The sequence below is a fragment of the Lactuca sativa genome, chromosome 7 (genome assembly GCF_002870075.4).
Source record: "Lactuca sativa cultivar Salinas chromosome 7, Lsat_Salinas_v11, whole genome shotgun sequence".
NCBI lineage: Eukaryota > Viridiplantae > Streptophyta > Magnoliopsida > Asterales > Asteraceae > Lactuca > Lactuca sativa.
The window spans coordinates 25,482,661-25,507,839 of NC_056629.2; the positions used below are offsets into that span (position 1 = coordinate 25,482,661).

At 35.7% G+C, this 25,179-nt stretch overlaps 3 protein-coding genes across 5 annotated transcripts in view; 1 reads left to right on the top strand and 2 right to left on the bottom strand.

Moving 5' to 3' along the window:
• Positions 1-6,437: 6,437 nt before the first annotated feature.
• LOC111906844 (lysine-specific demethylase JMJ28) overlaps positions 6,438-25,179 on the top strand; it is a 91,169-nt gene continuing 72,427 nt past the window's right edge. Inside the window, exons 1-14 of one of the 3 annotated variants that reach the window (XM_023902630.3) lie at positions 6,438-7,452; positions 7,542-7,678; positions 7,952-8,199; positions 8,287-8,347; positions 8,888-9,857; positions 10,330-10,791; positions 10,912-10,984; positions 11,053-11,138; positions 11,365-11,484; positions 11,588-11,655; positions 11,928-12,008; positions 12,102-12,178; positions 13,635-13,814; positions 13,909-14,097. In XM_023902630.3, the coding sequence (XP_023758398.1) occupies positions 6,697-7,452; positions 7,542-7,678; positions 7,952-8,199; positions 8,287-8,347; positions 8,888-9,857; positions 10,330-10,791; positions 10,912-10,984; positions 11,053-11,138; positions 11,365-11,484; positions 11,588-11,655; positions 11,928-11,952 (3,006 nt within the window). In that variant the 5' untranslated portion in view covers positions 6,438-6,696 and the 3' untranslated portion in view covers positions 11,953-12,008; positions 12,102-12,178; positions 13,635-13,814; positions 13,909-14,097. Of the gene's footprint in view, positions 7,453-7,541; positions 7,679-7,951; positions 8,200-8,286; positions 8,348-8,887; positions 9,858-10,329; positions 10,792-10,911; positions 10,985-11,052; positions 11,139-11,364; positions 11,485-11,587; positions 11,656-11,927; positions 12,009-12,101; positions 12,179-13,634; positions 13,815-13,908; positions 14,098-25,179 lie in introns of those variants that run through there. The other 2 variants (XM_023902620.3, XM_023902628.3) reach the window with 2 other exon arrangements.
• On the bottom strand, positions 14,160-17,165 carry LOC111906860 (uncharacterized). The gene is made up of 5 exons (XM_023902640.3): positions 16,889-17,165; positions 15,081-16,287; positions 14,733-14,993; positions 14,505-14,660; positions 14,160-14,428 (listed from the first exon to the last, which is right to left on the bottom strand). The coding sequence occupies exons 1-5, from the start codon at positions 16,894-16,896 to the stop codon at positions 14,309-14,311; spliced, it is 1,752 nt and encodes a 583-aa protein (XP_023758408.1). The 5' UTR covers positions 16,897-17,165; the 3' UTR covers positions 14,160-14,308.
• LOC111906875 (uncharacterized) lies at positions 21,924-25,010 on the bottom strand. The gene is made up of 5 exons (XM_023902656.3): positions 24,725-25,010; positions 22,903-24,109; positions 22,556-22,816; positions 22,329-22,484; positions 21,924-22,236 (listed from the first exon to the last, which is right to left on the bottom strand). The coding sequence occupies exons 1-5, from the start codon at positions 24,730-24,732 to the stop codon at positions 22,117-22,119; spliced, it is 1,752 nt and encodes a 583-aa protein (XP_023758424.1). The 5' UTR covers positions 24,733-25,010; the 3' UTR covers positions 21,924-22,116.

Here is a 25,179-nt window from a genome sequence, read left to right on the forward strand (position 1 = left end):
ATGACATCGACTCGACGAGTACCCTCTCGATCCAAGAACTCAGACAATCTTCATCCGACTCGCCGAGTCATATGAACAACTCGACGAGTTGTTCTTGAGCTTAAGAAGATTGCCTTGGACTCGCCGAGTTATATGAACAACTCGCCGAGTCCCTCCATCACTGAGTCTACCCTCAAACTCGCTGAGTCCACTCCACTACTCACTGGTCCCACTCGACACCGCTCAAAAGGAAGAAATCGGGGACTCGTGACTCGACTCGCCGAGTCACAACCATGCAACTATTCTAAACTCGATTCTGCTTGAATCCATTACATACAAATGATAGATCTGAGTCCAATAAGCTGATTTACCACGTAAAGTTTCCAACTTTACGTGTACAAACACATGAAAAAGGGAATAAAGGCTAAAAAGGCACTTAAAAGGGTAGATCTAGGGTTATTATGCAAAATAGCTCCATAAAAGCAATAGATCTGGGCTCTACAACTCCTAAATGAACAGATCTGAGGATATCTCGACATAATAGGGCTTCCATATCAACATAAGGCTTGAGAAAAGCATCAACTAAATCTAGAAGAGTTCTAATGGAGTTTTAAAGCATAAAAGGGAAGGAAATCCGAAGAATACCTCAAAGAACTCTGGTTTTCCCTTGAATCTTTGCTCTACAACTCTTCTCGTTGCTCCTTTCTTCTTCTCCTTCTTCAAGCCTTCACAAATGCACACAAGATCACTTAAAATCACTCAAGAACGAATTAGGGTTTTCTCACAGCTCTCTGAGGGTGAAGGAGGCGAGATTGGGGGCTATAAGGTGGATTAAATAGTGGGCAACCCGGGGATTTAGGGTTTCTCCCAGACAGACAGACTCGCCGAGTCCAGAATATGGACTCGCCGAGTCGCCAGCTAACACGTGCTCGAAATCCCGTCCCTACTCGGCGAGTCAGGCTATGAACTCGCCGAGTCCCTCTTGCGAAACTTCAAAATAAATACCATGGAATCATCATACCGGAGACGGGTCGTTACATTGACTTTGAGGGTGTTATGGTAATTGGTTATTGATGTCAATGGTCCATGGATAACGATAGGTGTTGGAGTTTGGAGCAGTGCTTCGGGTGCGTGTTTCCGTGGTTTGGTTCTTCATTCATGTGAGTTATCCTCACTGTACCAAGGACCTAAGGCACCAAGGTTGGCCCTTTGATTTGTTGTTTAGAGTTGTTTATGTTTATGTGATGAAATGCTTGCTAGTATCCTGGTAGATAGGATAGTGATATGCGGATATGCTTGTTAGCTTAGCCCTAGAGAAATGGACAGTTAAGTGATGGTTAGTTCTGTTGGATCTGCACTCTGGTAGTTGAGTGGTGGTTATGAGTATAGACTGGTATTTTGGTCTTGTCTTGTGTGCGCTAGTCGGAGGTTACCGGCGGGTTATGTATGTTGAGCAATAGCAGAGGGTATTCCATCCCGGCAGGATGATAGGGCCCTAGTATGTTGGTTCTGTAGAATGTTATGTGGTTGCTTGTTATGTGTATATGTTTGCTAGAGTAGTTGGCATTCCAACCCGATGGTTGTGGGCCATGAGTATTCCATCCCGGTAGGATGATTTGATTCATAATAGGTTGTCATTCCAACCCCGATGGTTGAGGGGCCTGGGGTATTCCATCCTGAGGGATGATTGGACCCATAGTAATAGTTATTGTATGTATAGGAAGTGGGGCATTCCAACCCGATGGTTGTGGGCCGAGAGTATTCCATCCCGGTAGGATGATTGGACTCGTAGTATGTTGGCATTCCAACCCGATGGTTAAGGGGCCTGGGGTATTCCATTTTGCGAGATGATTGGACCCATAGTAGTTATTGTTGTGTCTATAGGAGGGTGGGCATTCCAACCCGATGGTTGTGGGCCGAGAGTATTCCATCCCGGTAGGATAATTGGACTTGTAGTATGTTGGCATTCTAACCCGATGGTTGAGGGGCCTAGGGTATTCCATCCCGAGGGATGATTGGACCCATAGTATGTTGTTCTTTGATGTATGTGTATGTTTATGTGTGTATTAGTACCTTGGGGGAACTTACTAAGCTTTCGGGCTTACAATTGTGGTTTATTGTTTCAGGTACTTCAGGAGATCGTGGCAAGGCGAAGGCATGATCGTACCGCTCCTCATGTTTTATGTTTTATGATATGGTTCTGGGAAATACTCTGATGTTTAAACTATTTTGAAAACAAGTTGTATTAATTTAATGGTGTTTGAATGAAATGAAATGTTTTAAATTGGCTCAAATTTTATGGTCATTACATTGAACTTAAGATCTGGAACCATTGAGGGTTCCCATGGCATAAAGGTGCCAACTTTATGGCCTTAGGAGACCCATGCAACATATAAACCCCTTTTTATGGCTTTTTGAGTCAAAGGCCCCATGCATGGGCATCAAGTTTGTAACTTTATGTATAAAATGGACCCTAGGAGGTCAGATCTATGGTTTTGATGCATTAAGACTCATTATAATCGACTTAATAGTTTTGGACAAAGGGACTCGGTGAATCACTTGGGTGACTCGGCGAGTCGGGTCGCATTTTCCCCAAATGCCTTTTGGAAATGGTCTTTGGTTAAGTAGAAGGAACACTCAGCCTGTTAGGAGTTTGTTATGGACTTGAAGATCGAAGGACTCGACGAGTTCACGGGGGAACTCAACGAGTTCAAGGCCATGTCCCAACCACATAAAGATGGACTCGACGAGTTCAAGGATGAACTCGGCGAGTCATAGATGGATAAAGATGATCTCGATGAGTTCAAGGACGAACCCGACGAGTCGGTTGAAGATAATCCGATGTGTTGTTCAAGGCGAACTCATCGAGCTCTTGCTAGACTCGACTAGTAGGGACGGGATTACGACATTTTATGGTCATAGGGACTCGATGAGTTGGTGGACCAACTCGACGAGTCGGGTCAACCAGATGTTGACTTTGACCAAGGTTTTGACCTTGACTTTGACTGAGACTTTAGTGACCCTTGTAAGGGGTTATCAGTATGAATTTATAACTTAGAAAAGTTGTGGTATAGGGATTGAGGAGTCGAGGAGAGTCGATTTTCACATCGAGGACAGTGCAGACACTACACGACATTAAGGTGAGTTACCTTCCAGTAGAAGTGGGTCTAAGGCACCAAGACCGACCCACTAGTAGTTGATTACAGTAGAGATGATTATATATGTGATAATTGTCTGGTTGCTATTATTAGATGTGTTATATGTGTCACTATGATATGTTATATGTGCTAGTGGTAGTAGGAAGGGGGAATAGTCCCCGATTCGGTCGTTAGGACCGAAGGGTAGGTCGGACACCCATATATGTCTGAGAGCATGATTATGATATATATTATTATGTGATAGTAGGAGGGGTGAAATAGTCCTCGTGACCGGGTGAGATAGACCAGGGTAGGCAGGCACCCCATAATGGCCTGACACGGGTAGGTCAGCACCCCATAATGGTTTGACATGGGTAGGTCAACACCCCAGAATGGCTTGACATGGGTAGGTCGGGCACCCCATAACTGTCCGACAATATGTATGTTTGTATGGTATGCGGGATGATGGGGGGAACTCACTAAGTTTCGTGCTTACCGTTTTTAGTTTTGGTTTCAGGTACCTCTTCAGCTAAGGGGAAGGAGCCAGCAGGGTAGCAGCGCATTGCACACATATGATTTCCACTTTGAGAACCCTAGGATTGTACTCTGACATTTTACTATTTGATATTATGGTTTTCGAGACTTGTGATTTGTGACTTGATGGTTTGAAATGATAACAACGATGTTTTCTGTAAACTATTTTCATAAATAATGTAATTAAACAAAAAAATTTGGGTCTCGATTTTGGGATGTTACAAACAACTTTTCGAGCATTACTATTTTCCATCCCGGATCTTGGGAACAAGCAAGATCTTTGACATATTTCAAGATCTTAAACATTCTAGTTTTTAATCTTATTTTAACATCACATCACACTTACTAATTTTGTTACAAAATTAGTTTGTTAATTTTTAACCAAAAGAATGAACATACAACTGTTATTTGTCATTGGAAGAAGGGTAACATGATGACAACCTAAAACTCTCATTTATTGCATCAGATGGAGTGCCAAATGCTAACATACAAATTACGACAATGCATTTTTGTAAATGATGAAATCCTGCCGTACCTCTTGCATTGGAATTTGTTGGAAAATTTTGCATGTTGTTGTCATGTTTTCTACTATACATAGAAACAAATGTTTGTACATTTTGAACCGACATCGAAAATAGTATCCTTGGAAAATAACATACTCATCAAACTAATCATGCACGTTGGTGGGCAGATTCACAATCTCTTTATATATTTTCTTTGTCTCTGTTGTACATTTCTCCCTTCCTCATCTAATTCTTGTTGCAACGGTGATCCCTACTTCTAACACGAATTCTAAATTATTGGAAGAGGAAAATGATGATGATGATGATGCATTTTTTTAGAGAAGAAATATTTGTTGGGATAAGTTAGCATTTATAACGGTTTGAAATCGAAAAAGAAAGAAAAAAAATATAATTGTTAGACCCCCCATCTCTCTTCAACAATCCATTGCAGTTTCACCTCTATATAGGGATGAAAGTGGGTCCAAACCCGGACCGGATGGAACCGGACCCAAAAAACCTAGAACTAGTTAACAAGATTTTGTAGGACCGGAAACCGGACCGATATATATGAACCAGTTCCGGTTCGGTTTCAGGTAAAGTGGGTCTAGAACCGGAAAACCCAGAAACATCAAAGTGGGTAGGGGGAACTGGGTATAGTGGGTCTAGAACCGGAAAACCCGGAAAAACATAATTTTTTAGTAATTACTTGGTGGGTTAAACTTTGAAAATTTATATATTGATATCCCAACTTCAGGGGACTATAAGTCATTGACTATGAAATCAAAATTGACAAAATTGTAGTCTAAAATCATTTACAAACTCTAAACTACACTCTTGAAAAAACTGCATGCCAATCTGACTTTAAACAAATGAGATATGCATGTTTTAAAACTTTCACAGAATACAAAGTACAAAAACAAATAGCTAAAAAGTTGAAAATTTTCAGCTTTAATATCTCAACTTCGGGGGACTGTAAGTCTTCTAATATTAAATAAAAAATGAGAAAATTATAGTCTAAACTCATCTACAAACTCTAAACTTCAATTTGAAAAAAAACACATGTCAATCCGACTTCAAACAGATTAGATATGTATGTTTTAACGTTTTCACAGAATACAATAAGAACTGAAAAACTAAAAACTTTCAGCTTTTATATACCGACTTCGGGGGACTGTAAGTCATTGAATATTAAACAAGAATTATAAATTATATTCTAAACTCATGTATGAACTCTAAACTACAGGTTGAAAAAAAAACGCATGTCAATCCGACTTCAAACGGATTAGATATGTATGTTTTAACATTTTCACAAAATACAAAAAGAGTTGAAAAACTAAAAACTTTCAGCTTTGATATCCCGACTTCGGGGGATTGTAAGTCATTGAATATTAAACAAAAAATGAGAAAATTATAGTCTAAACTCATTTACAAACTCTAAACTCCAAGTTGGAAATAATCGCATGTCAATCAGACTTCAAACGGATTATATATGTATGTTTTAACGTCTTCATAGAATACAATAAGAGCTGAAAAACTAAAAACTTTCAAATTTGATATCCCAACTTCGGGGGACTGTAAGTCATTGTGTATTAAACCAAAAATGACAAAATTATAGTCTAAACTCATCTATAAACTCTAAACTACAAGTTGGAAAAAACTTTATGTCAATCCGACTTCAAACGAATGAGATATGCATATTTTAAAATTTTCACACAAACCGGTTCCGGTCCCTAAAAGTCGTTTCAGTTCCTAACATTGGTTCTGGTTTTTAAACCCAGTGTACTCGGACCCGACAAACCCAAACGCATATTACCCAAACCCGAATAAACCCATTATTTAGACCCGGAACCTAGATTGGTTCTACATATTTCGGTTCTAATGGTTCCGGTTCCAGACCGATTTTCTTATTTTAAATCTCATCCCTGCCTCTATGTTCTCGAAATGTCACCACAACGGAGTGAGCCGAACATGTCATGATAGTTACCGATCCCACTCCCCCAAATCTTACTTTGGAAAAAAAAAACATATAATCACCCAAATATTAGAATGCTGCGATTTATTTTCTATGTCCGCACTAGGCTTACATCAATCAATTTGTAAAGATTGAATTTTACCGATCCCACTCCCCCAAATCTTACTTTGGAAAAAAAACGTATAATCACCCAAATATTAGAATGCTGCGATTTATTTTCTATGTCCGCACTAGGGTTACATCAATCAATTTGTAAAGATTGAATTATGATATCTAGATGAAGTGTATAATATATGCACAGAATCCACGAGACAATTCAAAATCCAAGATACCCTTGGTCATTTAGTCAGGTTTCACCGTCTAATGCACATATCGAAAACCAAGATCACAAGCGGAACTTTTTTCCCCTTTCCCCCTCTACTGTTTCCTTCCCTTTCCCCCAAAACCCTTGCCCCGTTTCCCTCAAAACCCACATAATTCTTGACAAAAAATCGTTCTTTCCTCCATTTTCTTGACAAAATTGTGATTTTTCTTTCGTTTTAGGAAAACCCTCAAAGAAGAGTGTAAAAAAATGAAGGAAAATGGCGGTGGTGGCGATTCTTTGCCAGACGAGCAGAGGTGTAAAAGAAGCGACGGCAGGAAATGGCGGTGCGGGCGGCCGGTGATGGATGGGAGAACTCTCTGTGAGACGCATTTTCTTCAAGGTCGTCACCGTCAACATAAGGAACCGGTTCCTGAGAATTTGAAGCTGGAGAGACAAATAACCAACCGAAAATCCGAAGAAAAAAACCCTACTGAGAAGAGTGAAATTAGGGCTAATGGGAATGTGGATTCTTCCAATTTACCCAGAAAAAGGGGTAAAAGAAAGCTCCTTGATGAAGAAAACACAGGCGAGAGTCATGAAACCAGGCAAAAAGGAGTCGTGGGTAGCTCAAATCTGCATCGGAAACTACGTAAAAGAAACCAAAAAGAGGCAAAATCGAAATCATCCATGGATATTTCCGAAGATCTTGACGATGCTTTAAGAAAGATGAATTTGAAGAAGGGGGATTTGCAATTGGATTTGATTAGAGGGTGTCTCAATAGACAAATTGAGAAGAAAAAAGGGAAGCAACCACAAAAAGAGGATATAGTGAAAGAAGATATCGTGAAAGAATTAAAGTACGGAAGATTGGAAATTTCACAATCTTCACCATCAACAACACCCATCACAGTCAACAATGCAGCTCTTTTGAATGGCAAAATTGGGGTTTCTCCCTCAAGTTCCATGCCTACTAGGTTTTTTAGGTCAAAAAACATCGATAGAGTACCTATCGCCACAATGCAGGTTGTTTTTTTAACCTAATTTGATCCATTCCTTCTGAAACAGTTATAACTTCGCTATGTATTTTTACTGTTTTTTTTCTTCATCTCTAGATTTTACCAAGTATAAAAGCTAATGTAAAAGCCGCTACAAAGAAGTGCCATTGGTGTAGGATGTGTAGCTATCGTGTTCTTGTCAAATGTTTGACTTGCAAAAAACAATTCTTTTGTGAAGATTGCATCCGTCAGAGGTTTGTTTTAGTTATTAATAGCTTTTAATGCATATAACATCATCCTTTTGTGAAATAAATATATCATGATTTTGGAATTCATAAAAGCAATGGGTCTAATTATTCTTAGACCATATCTCCTTTTTTTCTCTTCATTATGGATAAAGTGTTGTCTCATTAAAGTTCTTCTTGATAAAACCCTCTGTTTCAATCCCATATTTTTTTTCTTTCTTCGGGGTGCATAATTTTTAAAATAAAAATAGAAATCTAATTTGGATCTTGAAATGGTTTCAGGCTTCTTGATAAGGCAGATGTCAAGAAACAGTGCCCTGTTTGCCATGGAACTTGCAATTGCAAACTCTGTATAAGGGGAAAATCAAAAGAAGTGAAAAGTAAGGTTCAGGATCTTGTTGTTTATAGTGGTGAAGGGAAGTTTGACAAAGGTCAACAACATCTTTACATGATCCATTTGCTCCTTCCCTTGCTTGAACAAGTAAATCAAGAAAAGATTATTGAGTTGGATATTGAAGCTAAAATTAAAGGTAGGGGATCCTCAATCTTGTTAATTTTTTACATTTGGTGATAAAAAATGAGAGAATCACACTTATCATTTCTTCTGAAAAATTTAGGAGAAGATCAAAGTGAGCTACAAATACAGAATGCTATAGGCTCCCCAAAACAACGGTGTTGGTATGTTTCTAAAATCTAAATACTCCTTTTGTCCCCAAAAAAAGTGGAATAATTTTCCAAAAGGTGTTCCAAAATTGTATTTTTTTGGTAAAGCTTCTAGCCAAATTACTCCATTCCTCATTTGTAATCCCTACAAAAGATTTTAGGCTATAAAGCTCGAGATTTTTACATGTTTTATCATTTTCTATAGAGCTAAATGCAAGAAATAGTAATATACTTTCATTTACTTATATATCATAGCATCTTGCTTTCATTTCGTTCTATTATGTCATTGACATTGTCCTTTTCTTGAATTTCATAAATAATTAATACATTAAAATATTATCAGAAAACTACAATTAGAATGGTGATCCAAATCATTTTCTAAATTGAAGCAATTTGGGAGGTTGTAATGTGAACACTTGTATATACTCTTTTAAGTAACTTTTAAACCATCCGAACTGTATTCTTTTTGGCTAATTTTTCCATTTTTACCCTTTATCAATAAACGATAACCCAAAACTTCAGTTTAAAATCATTATACCTTATTGTTTTTTGCAGTGGTTTTTGCAAAGCTTGCATTGTGGATGTTCACAGAAGCTGTGGAAAATGCTCTTATATTCTTTGTTTACCTTGTTGTCAAGAATTTCGTGAGGGACATTTACATGGTGGACTTAGAGATCTTAAAAACACAACAGCAGATAAACGAAGATCTTTATGCACGATTTTATGGAATTGGAAAACTAATGAAGATGGAAGTATAAATTGTCCACCAAAGAATTTAGGTGGTTGTGGGGACAATATACTCACTTTATTCTCTCATCACCCGTTCAATTGGACTAAAGATCTTGAAGCATCTGCAAAAGAAATAGCTTCCACCTCAAATTTCACAAAAAGTTTCAATCTTGACACTTCAAGTTGTGCACTATGTGATGAAAATGACAAAAACGGGGAAAAGGTTGAAATCTTGATTGAAAACAAGTGTTTGTATTTCTCGATTACTCAAGATCAAGATTTGGAGGACAAAAATCTTGAACATTTCACGAAGCATTGGGTCAAAGGTCAACCGATTATTGTTAAAGATGTCATCAAGAATGATTTGGAGTTGAATTGGGATCCGGTTTTTATGTTTTGTATGTATCTTGAAAGAAGTGCAAAATCAAGAAATGCAAAAGAATCAAAATTGAAAATTTGTTCAGATTGGTGTGAGGTGGAACTCGGTAGGCAGCAGATTTTCATGGGTGGGAAAACACACGCGAATGTGTGGCATGAGAAGTTGAAATTTAAAGTTTGGTTATCTTCAGGATTCTTTCAAGAACATTTCCCTAGTCATTTTGCTTCTATAATGCATGCTTTACCTCTTCAAGAGTATATTAATCCAGTGTTAGGGGTACTAAATTTGGCAGCAAATATGCCACCAGAAAGTCAAAAGACGGATTTGGGTCCGTTTGTTTATATTTCATATGGTAGACCCGAAGATGTTATGGGTGGTGATTTTTTAACAAAGTTGTGTTATCATGCATATGATATGGTATGTATCCAAGGTTGTGTTGTGTTTGTTACATGGGAAGGGGATGGGTTATTTTTTGTTGATGAGGATGAGAAGGGCATTTTAGTCTTTTACATAGACAAGAAATTAGGTTTTGTTTTTGTCCAACCAAAATTGGACAAAAAGTTGGATTTTTTTTGTCCCATTGACATCAGTGTTGGTCCTCACTTTAACCTTTTTGAGTGGGAAAAGAGCAATTACCTTTTTTGGGTGAGACAAAAAAATTGGAACTTTTGTCCCATTGATATTGGGTCCCACCTTTTTGGGTGGGACAAAAAAATGCACCTTTTGTCTTATTATCTTTTTGGGTGGGACAAAAGGTTTCAGCTTTTGTCCCATTGCTTTTTTTGGGTGGGATAAAGAAATATAACTTTTGTCCCATTGACATCGGTCCCAATCTCATCTTTTTGGGTAGTACAATAAATATTGAATTTAATTTTTTTTTTTGGTTTAGGTTAATATTCTTGTGCATGCTACGGAGCTTCCAATATCCGAGAAAAAGCTGAATAAAGTAAAGATTTTGTTGGACAAGTATTCACAAGATCATAATGAGACTCCAAAGAAGAATAAAACCAAGAACAAAGTTGATGAACAATGTGGGAAATCATCATTTAGTAGTGAAGTAACTCAACAATCAGAGATGGAGGACAACACAAATGAAGAACTCACTCAAATACCCAAAGTTGACCCGGTTGACCCATGTGTGTTTTCTGATGATGATTCAAGCATTGGTGATTCGGATGATGAAGATATGTTTGAAGAAGAGTTTGGAAGTCCAAGGGGTAACAAAGAGGAAATTGTTGACACTCGTGGGGCCCAATGGGATGTTTTTCGTAGACAAGATGTTTCAAAGCTTGTTGAGTTTCTTAGAAAGTATTCCAAAGAGCTTAACACATCCTCTTGTTCACCCAAAAAGGTATTGTTTTTCTTTGCTACATTTTGACTTAATGCATAAAGAATGACTTATTAGAGAAACTTACATAAAAGTGACTAACTTTTTACAAATTTGCACTCATAAAATTTCTCTTCCATATAGGTTGTTCATCCGATTCTTGATGAGAGCTTCTACTTGGATGCTTTCCATAAGAAGTATCTCAAGGAAGAATTTGGTGAGTTTTATAAAATAGTGTTAAGTTCTATTTCCTTCATTGTGTTTTTGCTAATACAATTTAAACAGATGTGGAACCATGGACATTTGAGCAACGTATTGGTGAAGCTGTCATCATTCCAGCTGGATGCCCCTATCAAGTAAAGAAAATTAAGGTATGATTCTTTTGTTTGTCAATAGGTTAAAATACAGAAAAGCAGTTGAACTTTTGCCATTATATATCGATTTATCCACTTAAGTGTTTAATCATTTATACTTATTTCAATTTGGGCAAGTTGTTGAATCATGTAAACACTATATGTTTAGTTTTTTTGTTTCATGCAAATCATTATCATATGCTTGTGTGAATCTTTTTGTTGATCCTAAGAAATCTTGATGCAGTCATGTGTTAATGTGGTTCTTGAATTCATCTCACCTGAAAGTGCATCCATGGGCATCAAGTTGAGTGATGAAATCCGTCAACTTCCAGTAAATCACAAAGCAAAAGGAAAAATGCTGGAGGTATATATATTATTACATTTTAATAGTTAAAGTTCTAATTTGTAGTTTTTTTTTTTTTTTTTTTTTTGAAATTACATGACTAATTCGAAAAAATTGTATTTAGGTCAAGAAAATGACTATTCATAGTGTAAATGCTGCTGTTGAAGAAATCCGGAAAGTATCACAAGCAGAGTAAGGAATCTGTTCTTTTTTTTTTTGTTTCTGTTAAGTGTTGTTTGGATAAATGATGTTTACAAAACATTTGAGAAAATGATGAGAGAGTTCAAGAAATGGAAGAAAAAAACAAAAAAGGGTAAATTTGTAAAAAGGTTAGGACTTAATGTGGAAAACCTCATTTTCCACATTAAGTGAAATGGCTAAATTTATAAAAAAAAAAAAGTATATTCCTTTTATAATCACCTGGACTTTTCCTGACTCAATCTTTGACTTCTTTTCAATTCCAGAATTAGTGACAAAGTAGAGGAGTAGAGATGAAGAGTTACTAGTGAACTTGGCATATGATCAAATCTCACCATGTGATGTAAGTAGCAAAAAAAAAGCATGTCTCTTGTTATTTCTTTAACAAAATTTAGTTTATAAAATCCCAATTTTTAAAACCAATAATCCAAAATCTGCAGATATCAAAACGGGAGGATGATATTCAATGTTCATGATCCACTGTAGATCAACCGATTGTGCAGATGATACATACATGGTATCATAACAAAAATGTTGCATTGAATGCTTTATGTTTATTTTGTATATATATATAGATTGGTTTTGTAGTTTAGGGCCCATGTTTATATTAATATACTCCATGTTTTTTTATTCATGAGTCGTATCATGAAATATGATTACTTGTTTTGTTCCATAATAAGTATCCACTTTTATACTCCCCTCTATCCCAAAGAAATTGCAATTTGTTGTTTTCTAGCAATTTTTTTTGTTAATATCGAATTTGGTCTGAAAAAGTTTCCAAATTTTGTTATTTGTAGAACGTGTTTTCGATTAATAGTCACTCTTATAAAATCACTTGTCGAGTTAAATGTTGCAAATGATTAAATGCAAGAAATTGCAAATGATTTCTTTATAATGACATTGTATTTTGAAAAATCTATCCAATTGTATTATTGTTATAATTGGGTAGAGTTTTCAAAGTATAATGTTGTAATATGAGGAAATGAAAGTCGGATGCTATAATAAACAAAAATCTATGGAAGTATATTGCTCTCCTTGCATTTTACCCTATGATTTTTTACAATATTTTAAAGAAAACTTTTTTTATCCATACAATTATACATAAAAATCAAGTAGATTTATGTTTCTTCTAGTTGAATAATTTCTTTCTTTGAACCTTGAAGCCAAAGGATACTTATTATGGAACACATGTGAGTATTATGCTAATCAAGTTAAAGAAAAATAGAAGAAGAATCATAAATATTTATTACATGATGAAATAAATCTTGTTGCTATGTAACTAGTACACTAATACATTGCATTATAATAAATGTAGTTCATAACCTTAGCTAACATATGATTAATTTAAAGCATGGATCCTTTAGCATATTATGCAAATCTTGTTTATTTAGATAAATTCTATTAAGACATTAATCATCTCTGTTGCATTTATTGTTGAATCTAGTGATACTTTCTTGCATTTTCTTCAAGTTTTAGTAGACTTGTGCTAAAACTTTTTTTTTTCCTTCTTTGTTAGAGTTTAATCATTAATGGTAACATGTATTATGTTCTCTAGGTTCATATAGGTTTCCAAAGGGGTGTTTGGATTGCTTTTTTGAAGTGATTATTGCAACTTCAAGGATCAGAATCAGACTATCTTTTTAATTGAAATTAAGGAAATTGAAATTAAGGATAGTTTGGTCATTTTGCATTTATCCTCAAAGCTGTTTTCTTGCAGTGATTTCTAACTTGCTGCTTCTAATTTGTTTGGATGTGTGTTTTAACAATAACTTTGTGCTACTGAATAATTAGTTGTCAGAAAATGTAGTGTATGAGATTGCATTATCATACAATTGTAATAATCACTACTGATGGTGTGACAAATTGTGATTAATTAAGGAAGTAATACATAAAATTAGGGTATATGTTTGTAATTAAATATTGACCCTGAAGGTAATCAGATAATCATAACTTGAATTAATTTTGTGTTGTAGGTGGTGTTCTTGATTTGAAATAATGGAGTTTGGAAGAAGGCAAATGGGTTTTTGGCTTCAATTTGTTCTTGAAAAAGAAATTAAAATTGAAGATGTTCTTGAGGACTCTGAATCCGGATGAAGATGAAGCTGGTGATCTGGAAATGAAGCTAAAAAATGGCAAAAAACATAGCCAAAAAGGTATCTGCAATACTTTAAAAAAAATCCACCCAATTATAGTATAATTTTATATTTAATTTTTTTTTTCTGTTAATCCCATAATTTACTATTGCAGATAACATGTCTCTTTGATCACAACCAAAGAAGACACAGGATTAATAACCCAACAGCTTCACCATGGACGCCATTTTTGTCACCTCCATTGTTGCTCTAGAGTTCTGATTCAACACTTTAAATGTGATATAATTTTGTACAGTTGTACATTTGTACGCTTCTCAATGATAATTTTGATCTTTCAGTTCCATTCAATGTTGTTTGTGTTTCTGTCTGTGTTCTATGAAACAATCTTTATTTATAACTCAAAAATTCATTGCGAGTATTTTGCTTTCTTTATTTATAACTCAAAAATTCATCTAGAAGAGTTCAACAATTGGAAAAAAGATTAAACCAATCAAGATATTGTTTGAACAACTATGAACACTTTATGTTTCTAAAACTTTTTCTTTAAATCAAGTTTATGGGGCCATTAATCCTTCTATCGTGTAGGTTAGTGACTTTGCCCAATCTTCTTTTAGCAACAATGTTTGTAGCGTATGCATAACATCATAATCCGGATCCAGCTTCCTTTGCCAACCCTACAATCACAGAAAAAACAAAGGTATTCATGTCTATTCACATAACAACAAAAGGGTAATTTCGTAATAAACATACCTCAAGAACCAAAGTTGTAACCATCACAGTGCAAACATTTCCATCAACATTGACTCGATGACGCCTTACTTGCTCCAACAATTGATGCATGCAATCAGCGGGGTGTACAATGTCGCCTTCTTCAGTACCCCAAAAGTCAAACGACTCCTTGACTTCCTACAATAGCAACATACTTTCATCTCTTCATACTTTCCAAAAAAAAATTAAAATTAAAATTATATATATTACCTTTATAAATGCTTGTGGATTAGGGCAATTCTGCTGCTTGGATAACCTCAACATGCTTTTTGCTGCAGTGTCACCATCTCGCCTTGCAACCGCTTTAAAAAACTCCAACAAATTCACTCTATCGCTTCCGGAAAGTTCCGCAGTCATTCCAACATCAAGAAACACAACATGTGGCTTCGATTTAAATATCCCTTTCCTCGATGATTTGTTTCGTACTAGAATATTCCCAGGATGCATGTCCGCATGTATGAAATTATCCACCTGAAAAACACCACCACAATCGTAAAACTACCAACAAAATTGATTATCAAAGTACCGTGTAAAATTTACTAATATACCCTAGCTTACCAGAAGCATTTTGAGAAGTGCGTGGGTCCCGATATGAGCAAGCGAACTTTTAAGCCTCTCGTGTCCTTGAAGCTCGTCAACATAAAACACGACACTTTCACCTTGTTCAAAAGTTTCAACCAAAACAGCAGGATGTACAAGAGGATAAACAGGCTTAGGAAACGAAACATCTTTCCATCTTCTAAAATTGTAAATAAATCGACTCAAATGGGCAGCTTCACGTGCAAGATCCACTTGTGACATCATAAAAACAGCAAATTGTTGCACACTTTCATCTAACCTTAACCATTTCAAAGTCGGCAAAAACCCAGAAATTCTTGCAACAACATTAATTATCTCAAAATCTCTCCTAATAGATTCACCCACCCCCGGATGCCTAACTTTTACAGCCACCACTAACGGCTTCACCGTTTTTTTACTGTGTGATTTTAATTTTAATTTTGCCCGATGAATTTGAGCAATGCTTCCGGAAGCTACCGGAACCTCTTCAAAATCGTCAAAAATCTCGTGAATTTTACGCCCGAAAGCTTTTTCAATTGTCTTTTTAGTGTATGCATAGGAATGTTCAGGGGCTTTTGTGTGAAGTTTTGAAAGTTCTGTGCATATGTCTCTAGGAAAAAGATCGGGCCTTGTTGCAGCCCATTGGCCCCATTTGATAAAAGCGGGACCCGCGATTTCTAATGTCCTACGAACGAGTTTTAGCCATTTTTTTCTTGAGGAATCACCGAAATATTCAGCGAATGGAGCTGTGGTTATGCTGGGGGAGAATAAAATTGCTAAATATAATGCACGAATTAGTAATATGAAGCATTCAAAAAGTGATAAAATTGATGAAACTAAAAGGGCGTGTCCATCTTCTATGTAAAGAGTGTTGTTTCTTGGTTGAAAAGATTCAAGATTTGTTCTGGTTTTTGCTAATGTTGTGTTTTTGTATAGTATTATACCGGGAATGACTATATAAGAGTGGGTTAGTGATAAAGTAAATGCTCGGGAGATTTTGAGTATGGGAGAAAGTGGTTTCTCATTGTGAAATGAAGCAGGGGTATTTCGGGAAAAGAAGGTACGTTGTTTAAAAGGGAAAGCGGGTTGTGAGGAAAATAGAGCGTTTTTATCGACTGATTTGTGGTTCCCATCTTTTGATTGGATTCTTGAGTTGTTTGTTCGAATTGATTGCACAATTCTTTTAATGTTTCTGAACCCCAAGAACCTGTGTTGAAATAAGGAAGTCAGTTTCAGATGATTATAGTATTGTAGTTTGAACAGTTTACTCAAATATAGAAGTGAAAGTAGGATGATATAAACATATAAATGAATGTAAGTTGTTATTTCTTGTGTTTAACCCTAAAAGAATAGAGCATGTAGGTAGATAACTGTATAATCAGCTGTTTATGGCTAAGGAAACGTAGATGATTTTACATTTAATGAAATTATTATTTGATTGTGATTAATGAAGTGGTATTAATCATTTTAGGGATGCATGTTCAAGAACCTTATAAGTTGTTCTCAGAACACGATGATGGTATTGCAAATTCTAGCTAAGAATACCTCGGTGCAAAATTTTTACAAGAACATGAACTGAAGTCTACATAACAAAAAGGAATAAAGTGAAACCCTAGCTTAATAGCCAAGCAAAATATAGTCACAACGATGTTGCCATAGTTACAAATGTCATCACAAGAACGTTTATGTTCTTAATGTCGGAGCTAAACCCTAAATGTTTCATGACTCGAGATTTCAACAGCAATCTCTTCAATAATAATGGAAGCAAGGAATAAGTAATTTGAATACAAAAATAAAAATAAAAGAACCTTGACATAGCGAGAATGGAGTGGTTTTTTGTTACGACTCTCGTTGATCATTTTCTATAAATACTGCCGTAAATTCGACTCCAGTTGATCATCTGAACGCAAATTTAATTCAATCTTCGTTCTGCATCATCGTCAAGCTCCACTTGATTACAACAATGGGGGATTCAAGGCTGATTTTGATTTGGGATATTAGGTTAGACGTTTTTTGATACGCTTTTTAGGAGAAACCTTTGCCTTTGGCAATAAGATACTTTTGTACATCTAAAAATCTTCCCAATATTAGGGATTAGAAATAGATCAAAATGTGCAAATTAATTTTGATACGAGACACAGTGAATCCAAGATACAATATTGGGATATTTATAAATAAATATTTATAAATAAATACCAGAGGGTACTTGAGACCGTAGCACAACAATATTTGATTAATTTACATATTTAGTCACTAAAGTTTTTTTTTGTGCTCAATTGGTCATTAACATTAGTGAATAACATCTAATTAAGGGATTAGGAGAAAATGTATTTGGCTTATCGGTCATTGTTGACGTGTCTTGGCTTATGTGGACTACCATTTGACCATGTCATTGTATAGGTGGAAACCTTCTTGAAATTGGACCTCATTGGAACATAAAGGATACATTCTTACCCTAAATTAGGTCCCCTCGATACCCTCTACTCAAGCGATATAACCAGGGCAATGTCTGCCTCCTCCGGTCAATCGAGCAACCTCCTGCATGTCGGAATCCATCGTGATGATGAAACATGTCCACCTTGTGACTGTAAAGATGGAATAAGCGTCAAAAGGATTGTTTGGACTGACAATAGCGTAACTCGAAGGTTTTGGAACTACAAAAACTCCTTAGTGAGTATTCATTCTGTTTACTTGCACCCTATTTGGTATATTGAGCTGGAAATGTACACCTTTTCTTTAATCGTAACCCTAACTATCGTCTTCCCTTTTAATCAGTCAACTGAAGGTCCAAAATGTAAGTTTTTTTTTCTGTGGAAAGACGATGCAATGGAGGAGGGGTATTACAAAGAGCAGCTTTGTAAGATGAGGTTTGATCTGTGTGAGCAAGGAAGACTTCAATGAAGTTTTGAAGGCTAAAAGAAGGTGGTCAGTGGCGGAGCCAAGATCAAAGTAAAGGGGCATCCCAATTTTTTTCACGGGGTACTTAAGTTTCCCCGGTTCGGTTTCGGTTTTAAACCCAAATCTTAATCGAATCCTTAGCTAATCTCAAGTCTTGTTATATAAACATGAAATTGAAGTATATTTTGATCTTTGAATCGATGTGGGACTCAAAGTAGATATCAAATAAAGCATGAGGATAACAGGTTTATATAATAGAAAAAAATGGCTGAGTTTACATGTGTTTAGCGATGTGGGATAGAATAGCTGGGAAAATAACAAAAGTAAACAAAGAATATGTAATAAGCAAGAATTGATCTTGAGACCTTTGCTTCAATAAGCCAATGCCTTAACCAGCAGACCAACTATTTGTTTGTGTTTATAAGTGGAGGGATGTGTATATATACACTATACCAAATTTTTTTTTGAGGGATACGTAAACAAAATTACACTACCGAAAAAAAAATTTGAGGGGTATCCCGGGCTACCCCGGGATCCCCTTGGATCCGCCCCTGAAGGTGGTTAAGCTACAACAAGTTATGGAAGCAGAGAAGGAAGTGTTTGAGAGACAGATGATGGAGTTAATGAAGAAAAACATTGTGATGAAGACTTACCTGGGAACTGTTAAGTGTGTAATCTTTGTTTTGTTCATTGTAGTCATTGGAATGTGGTTGAAGTTTCCTTGAAGTGTGCTTGATCAAACAAGGTATTTATGTTGATGGTATATAATTCCAACCAGTTTTTTGGATAATGTATGGGTAGATGATCAAGAAAGTAGAAAGTTGTTTGGTTTTTGGATGAATTGGTACATGGTCAAGGTTAGATCCCAGTTGTTATATATGGTCAGGTTTTTGGATGAATGCTTGTTTGATCAGGGTGTGTATTTGGAATGTATGGTAGATATAGTTGTTGGAATTTTAGGAATAGTTGTATTGGGATGGCAGTAGATGGGTAATATTATATGAACTTTTGTAAATTCAATGAATGGTATGAAAGATCCCAATTGTTATATATTATATACTTAATGATATGCATATGCTCCTTTTAATATTGAATTGTGGGAACCACATTGTCGGGCATATGGACCACACTTGGTCCATTTAAAAGTGAATTGAGTTCTGTGTAGGGGTCCCTCTTGTGCAAAAAGAAGGACATATGGACCACACTTGGTATATAACGACATAATCCGTGACAATTTAAAATTAGCCATTTATGGACATATATGTCATTGGCATGCAGTTTAACCACACAAGTTCTTGTAACTTATAAACGACACAACAAATAACTCAAAATAACAACCAACTTACTTAATACACATTCCATATCACATAAACCAACATAATTTCATACAAACAACCATAGTTCACATCAGGGTCCCTTCACATCACATCCTATTTAAAGTACACCAAAAAAAACATAATTTCATACTACATACCAAGTTCATATCACATAAACCAACATTTTAACTTAATCTAGAGTAACAGCTTTAAATATTGAATTCCCAAGTGCATCTTCATCACCAACTCTCTTGCTCAGCTTTAGTTGGATAATCCTTTCAGATTTGTTCCTTCTGATTTTCTTCAAAAGGGTTGCAATTGGTCTTTCCTATTGTTGCACATGCACCTCACTAGCTCCAAAGGAGCGAGTTCCACCTCATCATAGTCTTATTGCACATGCACCTCACTAACATTGACATTGTCTCCACCCTCATTGATTGCTTGATCACCCTCATTCACTTTATCACCTTCATTGACTTCAGCACCACCTTGATTGACCCATATGAAACAATATTAGAAAATAAAAAAAATTGTAAAGACTTAACCATATAACTACTTATTTACCTGTCTTGTTTTTCTTCTGACCTTGATTTTAGGAGGCCTTGTTAGAGTACAAGCTCTTGTGTTGTGTCCTTCAATCTTACAAAGACTACATTTTGTTCTTTTCCAGCCTTGGATACCCTCACCTGCTGCTTACCATTGTTTTGTGTTTGGTTAATCTTCTTTGATTTGTTACTTGACTGGTTTTATGTTGCACCCATTTTCCTTTTAGTTGCAAGTCTCCCAGGCATAGTTCTGTGAACAGGAGGTAAAGGTGGGGTGTACTCACTTGCATACCACAATTTACTTCCATTCATAGGTGTTAACCTAAACTTGTATGCCTTCATGTAAGTGATGCCACTAAACCTTTTGTCTGCATATGATTTTACATCCCTATTCATATAACTTATGGTTGCAATAGAACGGACACAACCTATTTCATTAGGTTACCATAGCATGTACGAGCAAGTTCTTCTTTCAAGATCTACTTTATAAGCATCTCTAGTTCCTTTTACTTCAAACTAATTTAATACATTAGGTAGTACTTGGTAATGTCTTTGGGATTTCTTAATCTCGTTCACTAATTCTCTAATTGTTGGACAAATTTGGTTTCCCCATCCTTGACCCTTGGCTTTCATGTTGAACATCCTCTCCATCATATACATCCTCAACTCCTCCAATATGGTGATAATTGGCTTCTTCCTAACATCAACTATCACAACATTAAAACTTTCTAACATTTCGTTCTCCACAACATCACAACATCTTCCTGGTTTGAAGTAGGCTCTCGACCATGTTTTGTGGTCTTTGTCCATCAGATACCGATGGACATTTACGTCTAGCACTTCAAGTTCTTTCATGGTAGCCTTAAAATCCACCTCTATAGTTGCTTTAGAGGCCTTCCAAAATATGCTTTAGTATTGGGCACTACTCTACCTTATCCTTAAGTTTTGGCTAATATGCTTGGCACACTGCCTATGCTCTACATATGGAAGGAGTTCTTTTACAGCCTTGATCAAACCCTGTTAAAAATGGAAATTATAGTGAATAAGGATGCAACTAGAAAGGAAAAGTAATTACAAACAAGTAAATTACCTTGTGTTCATATGATATTACAATGTATCCATAGCCTAAGTTAAGTCTCAAGTTATCAATGAGTAGATCTAAAAACCACTTCCAATTTTCCTTATTCTCCACACATACTACTGTCCATGCAATGGGATAAATCCTATTGTTTGCATCCCTTCCAACAACACATAACAACTCCCCTTTGCATATCCATTTAAGGAAATAACCATCTAAACCTATTATCTTCTTTCATCCCTCCTTCCACCCCTTCTTCAACGCATCAAAACAAACATAGAACTTACTAAAGTAAATCTTCCCATATGGCATATGATTTACATCAAGCTTCACATTGCTACCTGGATTTGATCTCCTAATCTCTTCTGCATATGACCACAACTTTGCATAATGTTCATCTAGGATACCATCTATTAGTTGGAGTGCATATTTCTTAGCTCTCTTGCATTGACCAACACTTACATGAAGACCAAACTTCTATGACACAACCGTTATAAGTTTTCTAACACTCATCTTTCGTTTAAGTAAAAACTCTCTTGTATAATGACTCTCTGTACAAACACAAGTGACCATGGATTCTGAATCAGGATGAAGTTGAAGATGGTGGTCTGGAAATGAAGCTAAAAATAGCAAAAAGAATAGCCAAAAGGTATTACAAACATTCAAATTTAAAAAAGAGAATCCACCCAATTATAGTAATTTTATATTCAATTTTTTTCCTGTTAATCCCATTATTAATCCCAATATTGATATAACATAATTTACTATTGGAGATAACATGTCACTTTGATCACAACCAAAGAAGACGTAGGCTTAATAACCCAACCCATCCCAACACCTTCACCATGGACGCCATTTTTGTCCCCTCCATTGTTACTCTAGAGTTCTGATTCAACACTTTAGATGTGACATAATTTTGTACATTTGTATGCTTCTCAATGATAATTTTTATCTTTCAGTTCCATTCAATGTGTTTGTGTTTGTGTTTCTGTTCTATGAAACAATCTTTATTTATAACTAAAAAAAATCAATGCTAGTATTTTGCTTTCATAAACTCAAAAATTCATCTACAAAAGTTCATAAACTCAAAAGTTCATCTACAAAAGTTCAACAATTGGAAAAAATATTAAACCAATCAAGATATTGTTTGAACAACTATGAACACTTTATGTTTCCAAAACTTTTTCTTTAAATCAAGTTTATGGGGCCATTAATCCTTCTATCGTGTAGGTTAGTGACTTTGCCCAATCTTCTTTTAGCAACAATGTTTGTAGCGTATGCATAACATCATAATCCGGATCCAGCTTCCTTTGCCAACCCTACAATCACAAAAAAAAAAAAAAAAAAAAAAAGAAACAAGGGTATTCATGTCTATTCACGTAACAAAAGGGTAATTTCGTAATAAACATACCTCAAGAACCAAAGTTGTAACCATCACAGTGCATACATTTCCATCAACATTGACTCGATGACGTCTTACTTTCTCCAACAATTGATGCATGCAATCAGCGGGGTGTACAATGTCGCCTTCTTCAGTACCCCAAAAGTCAAACGACTCTTTGACTTCCTATAATCATTTCTTTATATTACACAATTTATACTTTAAAAAAAATTAAAAATTAAAATTATATATATTACCTTTATAAATGCTTGTGGATTAGGGCAATTCTGCTGCTTTGATAACCTCAACATGCTTTTTGCTGCAGTGTCACCATCTCGCCTTGCAACCGCTTTAAAAAACTCCAACAAATTCACTCTATCGCTTCCGGAAAGTTCCGCAGTCATTCCAACATCAAGAAACACAACATGTGGCTTCGATTTAAATATCCCTTTCCTCGATGATTTGTTTCGTACTAGAATATTCCCAGGATGCATGTCCGCATGTATGAAATTATCCACCTGAAAAATACCACCACAATCGTAAAACTACAAACAAAATTGATTATCAAAGGTCCGTGTAAAATTACTAATATACCCTTGCTTACCAGAAGCATTTTGAGAAGTGCATGGGTCCCAATATGAGCAAGAGAACTTTTAAGTCTCTCGTGTCCTTGAAGCTCATCAACATAAAACGCGACACTTTCACCTTGTTCAAAAGTTTCAACCAAAACAGCAGGATGTACAAGTGGATAAACAGGCTTTGGAAACGAAACATCTTTCAATCTTCTAAAATTGTAAATAAATCGACTCAAATGAGCAGCTTCACGTGCAAGATCCACTTGTGACATCATAAAAACAGCAAACTGTTGCACACTTTCATCTAACCTTAACCATTTCAAAGTCGGCAAAAACCCAGAAATTTTTGCAACAACATTAATTATCTCAAAATCTCTTCTAATAGATTCACCCACCCCCGGATGCCTAACTTTTACAGCCACCACTAACGCCTTCACCGTTTTTTTACCATGTGATTTTAATTTTAATTTCGCCCGATGAATTTGAGCAATGCTTCCAGAAGCTACCGGAACCTTTTCAAAATCGTCAAAAATCTCGTGAATTTTACGCCCGAAAGCTTTTTCAATTGTCTTTTTAGTGTATGCATAGGAATGTTCAGGGGCTTTTGTGTGAAGTTTTGAAAGTTCTGTGCATATGTCTCTAGGAAAAAGATCGGGCCTTGTTGCAGCCCATTGGCCCCATTTGATAAAAGCGGGACCCGCGATTTCTAATGTCCTACGAACGAGTTTTAGCCATTTTTTTCTTGAGGAATCACCGAAATATTCAGCGAATGGAGCTGTGGTTATGCTGGGGGAGAATAAAATTGCTAAATATAATGCACGAATTAGTAATATGAAGCATTCAAAAAGTGATAAAATTGATGAAACTAAAAGGGCGTGTCCATCTTCTATGTAAAGAGTGTTGTTTCTTGGTTGAAAAGATTTAAGATTTGTTCTGGTTTTTGCTAATGTTGTGTTTTTGTATAGTATTATACCGGGAATGACTATATAAGAGTGGGTTAGTGATAAAGTAAATGCTCGGGAGATTTTGAGTATGGGAGAAAGTGGTTTCTCATTGTGAAATGAAGCAGGGGTATTTCGGGAAAAGAAGGTACGTTGTTTAAAAGGGAAAGCGGGTTGTGAGGAAAATAGAGCGTTTTTATCGACTGATTTGTGGTTCCCATCTTTTGATTGGATTCTTGAGTTGTTTGTTCGAATTGATTGCACAATTCTTTTAATGTTTCTGAACCCCAAGAACCTGTGTTGAAATAAGGAAGTCAGTTTCAGATGATTATAGTATTGTAGTTTGAACAGTTTACTCAAATATAGAAGTGAAAGTAGGATGATATAAACATATAAATGAATGTAAGTTGTTATTTCTTGTGTTTAACCCTAAAAGAATAGAGCATGTAGGTAGATAACTGTATAATCAGCTGTTTATGGCTAAGGAAACGTAGATGATTTTACATTTAATGAAATTATTATTTGATTGTGATTAATGAAGTGGTATTAATCATTTTAGGGATGCATGTTCAAGAACCTTATAAGTTGTTCTCAGAACACGATGATGGTATTGCAAATTCTAGCTAAGAATACCTCGGTGCAAAATTTTTACAAGAACATGAACTGAAGTCTACATAACAAAAAGGAATAAAGTGAAACCCTAGCTTAATAGCCAAGCAAAATATAGTCACAACGATGTTGCCATAGTTACAAATGTCATCACAAGAACGTTTATGTTCTTAATGTCGGAGCTAAACCCTAAATGTTTCATGACTCGAGATTTCAACAGCAATCTCTTCAATAATACATAACCCTAATGAAATGGATGCAGGGAATAAGTAATTTGAATACAAAATAAAAATAAAAGAACCTTGACATAGCGAGAATGGAGTGGTTTTTGTTACGGCTCTCGTTGATATTTTCTATAAATACTGCCGTAAATTCGACTCCAGTTGATCATCTGAACGCAAATTTAATTTCAATCTTCGTTCTGCATCATCGTCAAGCTCCACTTGATTACAACAATGAGGGATTCAAGGCTGATTTTGACTTGGGATCTAAATGTTTTTTGATACGCGAGGAAACCCTTGCCTTTGGCAATAAGATATTTTTGTACATGTAAAACATATTCCCAATATCAGGGATTAGAAATAGATCAAAATGTCAAATTAATTTTGATATGGGACACATGAATCCAAGTTATAAAACACGAGTTTTAGCGCCGGTTTGACTAATTAGCATATTTAATCACTAATATTTATTTATTTATTTTTACTTTTTTTTGTTCAGTTGGTCTTTAACAATAGTAAATAACAACTAATTTAA